The 4,711-nt window shown below is 41.8% G+C and overlaps 1 long non-coding RNA gene and 1 gene segment (V, D, J or C); one reads left to right on the top strand and one right to left on the bottom strand.

Annotated features, from left to right (window-relative positions):
• Positions 1-1,593: 1,593 nt before the first annotated feature.
• LOC110495722 lies at positions 1,594-3,720 on the bottom strand. Its single transcript, XR_002469465.2, has 2 exons — positions 3,203-3,720; positions 1,594-2,174 (listed from the first exon to the last, which is right to left on the bottom strand). It is a non-coding gene; the product is annotated as an uncharacterized LOC110495722 (long non-coding RNA).
• Positions 3,721-3,886: 166 nt separating this feature from the next.
• LOC110495712 lies at positions 3,887-4,711 on the top strand. The segment is given in 2 exon segments: positions 3,887-3,990; positions 4,150-4,711. Coding segments are annotated over 2 exon segments (387 nt in total).

Raw genomic sequence — 4,711 nt, 5'->3', positions numbered from 1 at the left:
TGACAAAGTTCTACGGTCAAAGTTTACATCCCTAGTGCCCACTAGAATGGCATGAGGAAGGATTAGATAACTAGTGATCTACATCTGAAGATTCATCATGATTTCCTCAGGAATCAGCACCAAGACAGAATCATCATGAATTCATCAGGAATCAGCACTGAGACAGAATCATCATGAATTCATCAGGAATCAACACTGAGCCAGTTTCATCATGAATATATCAGGAATCAGCACTGAGCCAGTTTCATCAGGAATCAGCACTGAGCCAGATGGAAGTCCTTCATCCCAGTCTAGAATAACTCCAAGGTCACTGACAGGTCAGCCAGTGGCAAAGGTCAACAGTTTCAGAGTCACATGCTCAGACACACATACACAACCTCCAAATGCCTCCACCAGTACCTGTCCTGTACCACACAGGGGCATCTCCCAGACCCAACCCTGAGTAAAGTAGACAACATTCACCTCCAGGTGATATGTCTCACCTAGCAAGGTCAGATATGAAAGGTTGCATCTGACCTCTAAGCCTGTATGTTTAGGGCAGTACAGCACGTTACCATTCCTAAAATTACTGGAGTCTGAAGTGATGTATTGTCTCTGTATCCCAGTTTTCTCTTCCATCGTAGCTAGGAGATCTGTCACAACATTATTTTCATTCAATAAAGCCTCATAGCGATACTGTTCTGTCATTGCACACCTATCTAGATATGAATGTCAGAAAGGGATAAAACAGCTGGCAGACTCCGTCTGTAATTCCACCAGCAGCTGAACCTGATACTGTTTGACTAATAACACTTTATTTTCTGTCTGAAACATAGACTTAGATAGACCACGTCGTTATTGTATCTGTACCATTATGGTTACAATCACTGATGTCCAAGCTGAAGATGCAGGAGATTACTATGGTATGGGTGATTATGGTGGACTAGTGTTCACACAGTAATTTAGAGTCATACATAAACCTTCCTCAGTCCGACTGCACAGAGACTGTACTGCTGCAGCTGGGACCTACTGCAGGTGTTGAGGAGCAACAGACATGAAACACTGGTTCACTGAACGCAAGCCTAAGATCCTCACACAGCTTTAGACAGTCCCACACCAGGACAATGTTACCCTGGTTACTCATGACAGGATCGTCGTTCACCAAACCACCTCCTCTACACAACCATAACCATAACTTCACCTCCAAATAGAAACAACCACTTTACTACCAGACCATTGACCTTAATCTCTGAAATGTTCACATAGAAATGAATTATCTGTCAAATAGAACATGGAGTGTTAGCTCTATTCATTGTACTTCTATCTGTATTGTTCAAAATGCTTTACCTCACTGAATGCAGCCCTGATTTGCATGGTCATGGTGGGATGGTTTTGCTTATCCCAAAATAGAGCAGAAAGAGACAGTGAGATAGAGAGAGAGAGACTGAGCATGAAACAGCAGACCGCACATACAACAAACAGTCACTACAGGACAGCTGACATATCGTACTCTCATTTAGAGGAGGAATAAAGTGATGAATAAAACTACAAACATCTTTAACTACATTTTCATTTGTTGTCACAATAAATACATTTGTCAACTAATCCATGATGTTATTTTCCAAATCCAACTTTATTAGAACTGAGACAGGCAGCAACATCACAGTAACAGTCTGAGTACAGAACACATTGAAGTCTCCTGTAATCTATAAAATACACATTACTACCAGGATTGTGGTCTCCCCAACAGTACTAGAGTTTACTCAATATACTACTAACACTCTAACCCACTACTACTGCTCCAACCAGCCCCCAGCCTCGTCGACTCCTGCTTCCCCAGACAGAGCTGCTGTTGTGGGCCTCCTCCACTAGGTCCTAGACCAGACACTGGCTCCTGCGAAGGGGGGAGGCCTGGGTGTGTTGGAAGTGGGAGACCCTGCAGGTGTAGAGCTCTCCCTGCTCCCAGCCTGCCTTGCTCAGGGTCAGGGTGCTGCTGCGTCTGTAAAGGCCTTCCTTCTCTTCTTCTGGACTGGTCACGACCCCCTGGCTCACCTCCAGCCCGTCCACCTCCCAGCTCACCAGCGCCCCCTGAGGGGAGTAGTCAGTCAGCAGGCAGGCCAGTGAGGCAGAGCCCCCAGAGAGCTGCTCAGAGGAGGGGGGGAGCAGAGACACCGTGGGACTGACAGTAGGACCAGCTGGAGAGAAGAGAACGTTTTAATGTTACATTCTAGAGGAGACAGAAATAGAGTTCTATAAAATACACAACTTATTAAGGTTCACAGAGAACACAACACCTCACAACTCAACAACAATTACATAAATGCACAATAAAGTACATCGCTGTTTTTCATTTAGCCATGTATTTTCACAGCCGGTTAAATATCTCTGCTGCAAAAGGGACAAGGACCCCATTCATCAAGTGATCTTATCGCCCAATATCACTTCTAAATGCAGAGATATCTGCTGATCAAACAACAACAAAACAGCCAACCCCACCAGTGTTTTTGGTAAACAGCTGAGGGATGGAGCTGGAACACTGTATCCTCTCTCAAATTCATAGAGCTGTGGATGCAAGGACTGGCCATCCATAAGATAAAACATGTCATTTCAACCACGTTTTGAGGCTGTATAGTGTTTGTTTAAACATATATTGTTCACAAACTATTTAGAAAACATGATTCTATTTTGCGCTCTGATAAGAGTTTGGCAGTTGAACTAAGCTCATGAGTCATATTAAAAAACACATATGTTGTTCAAGAATCAATGGGTATACGTCATTAATTTAAAAGTCCCAAAATGTATGTAGCAATTGCAGATTGCCCATGTAAAGTCGGTCCCCTTTACAATAACATCAGACAATTAAAGGGAGCAGAACTTTTTCTGTTATACAAATGACATTCTCTGTGTATTTCACGTGTCACAGCGGGGAACTAAACCAGATTAAAGCTCTTTGAATAAAAAAAGTGTTTCTTTTGTATAACTTGTTCAAAGACAGGCTGCTTGGAAGCACAACTGAAAGTCTCCCACAGACGGTAGCTAACATTATGCCTTCCAAACCCTCCAGTCTAAAATAAATACTAACATTATGCCTTCTAAACCCTCCAGTCTAAAATAAATACTAACATTGGGGTTTCCTTTACAGAGTTTGAGTCTTAAAATGTCTGGTGTTCAGCATTTCTATACTTTGTAGTATTTTGTAAGTAGTAAAGGAGAAAACACTTACTTTTCAGCAGCAGTTTGGTCCCTTCACCGAACGTGAACCACAGTGATACAGTCTAGTTAAGACGCCGTACAAAAACCTCCTTCACACAAGAGTGAGCACACCCTGCACTAACAGAACCACTCATACAGCTCCACACAGCTTTGTACAACTTTACTATACTCATAAAGCATTACACATCTTCACATACAACTACAGTATTTGACACTCTTAATATAGGAAATATTATAGCAAGTAATACTCATGTTTTATCATTCACATTAGAGTCATTTAGCAGACACTCTTATCCAGAGCATCTCTGTGCATTCATCTTAAGATAGCTAGGTGTGACAACCACAATCATTAAGCACTTTATGTACCTAAATAGCATACTCTGATTAATGAAGTCTCTGATTTGAGCCTCTAAAGTCTCTTCACCCAAATTCACTGCAAAATGTTTTTCATCCAACGATGTCACTTGTTATCAGAATGCATTATGGGCAGAGTGAAACATTGTCATTTGCAGCAAATATCAATATTGACAATTGTGACATTTTACTGTCAACATCAGAAATATAAAGCAATTCACATGATGATTATTTGCAGTTTATTATTCTGTCCTGAGGTAGGGTATTTCCATAGAGGAGGTGCTTTGCATTGGCAGCTCATGCTTCAGTGCTCTGGAAGTGTTTATAGCCCTGTGAGTTTCAGACTGCAGGACTGAGATCTGTCCTTCAACACAACAGAAACCACGACAACCATGACTCTGATCACCATCTTCGTCTGGACACTGGTCTGCTGCTGCCTCAAAGGTCTGTTGGTTTCTAACTCTTACAATGGAAAATGACATATTGTTGAGTGCCTCGTATAATCATTGAAATGGATCTCAAATAATTACTGTCCCTAATATTATGAAATATAAATAATATCCTTTATATACTCGTTGATCAATTAATTTTTTTCCTCTTCAGGATCCAAAGGTCAGGTGACTGTGACTCAGCCTCCTGTAGTGACATTTTCTCCAGGAGACCCCGTCACTCTGACCTGTACAACCAACACTAAAGTGTACAAATGGGATGATGGAAATGAGGGTGGGTACTGGTATCAACAGAGACCTGGAGAAGCTCCCAAACTCCTGATAAGAAACATAAAGACACGGCAAGATGGGATTCCTGCTAGATTCAGTGGCAGTGGGTCTGAGAGTGACTTCACTCTGACCATCAGTGGAGTCCAGGCTGAAGATGCAGCAGTTTACTACTGTAAGAGTTTCCACTATCTCAACAGTATAAATATGTTCACACAGTGATTTAGAGCCGTACAAAAACCTGCTGATCGAAATGACACACATCATTGGTCCTCTGGACACAGAACTAAGGGTCTTGTTATATGACATCACCAAGTATAACCACTTTACTAACTCAGACATAATGGTTACAAACTAGTTTCATAACCCTCCCAACCTCCCATGTCTACAAATGTTCTCCTTATCAGAAAGATACAGGTGAAATAGTCCCATTCAGGATCAATAATCCA

This window comes from Oncorhynchus mykiss, chromosome 18, assembly GCF_013265735.2.
Source record: "Oncorhynchus mykiss isolate Arlee chromosome 18, USDA_OmykA_1.1, whole genome shotgun sequence".
NCBI lineage: Eukaryota > Metazoa > Chordata > Actinopteri > Salmoniformes > Salmonidae > Oncorhynchus > Oncorhynchus mykiss.
This window is presented reverse-complemented; position numbering and strand designations above follow the sequence as displayed.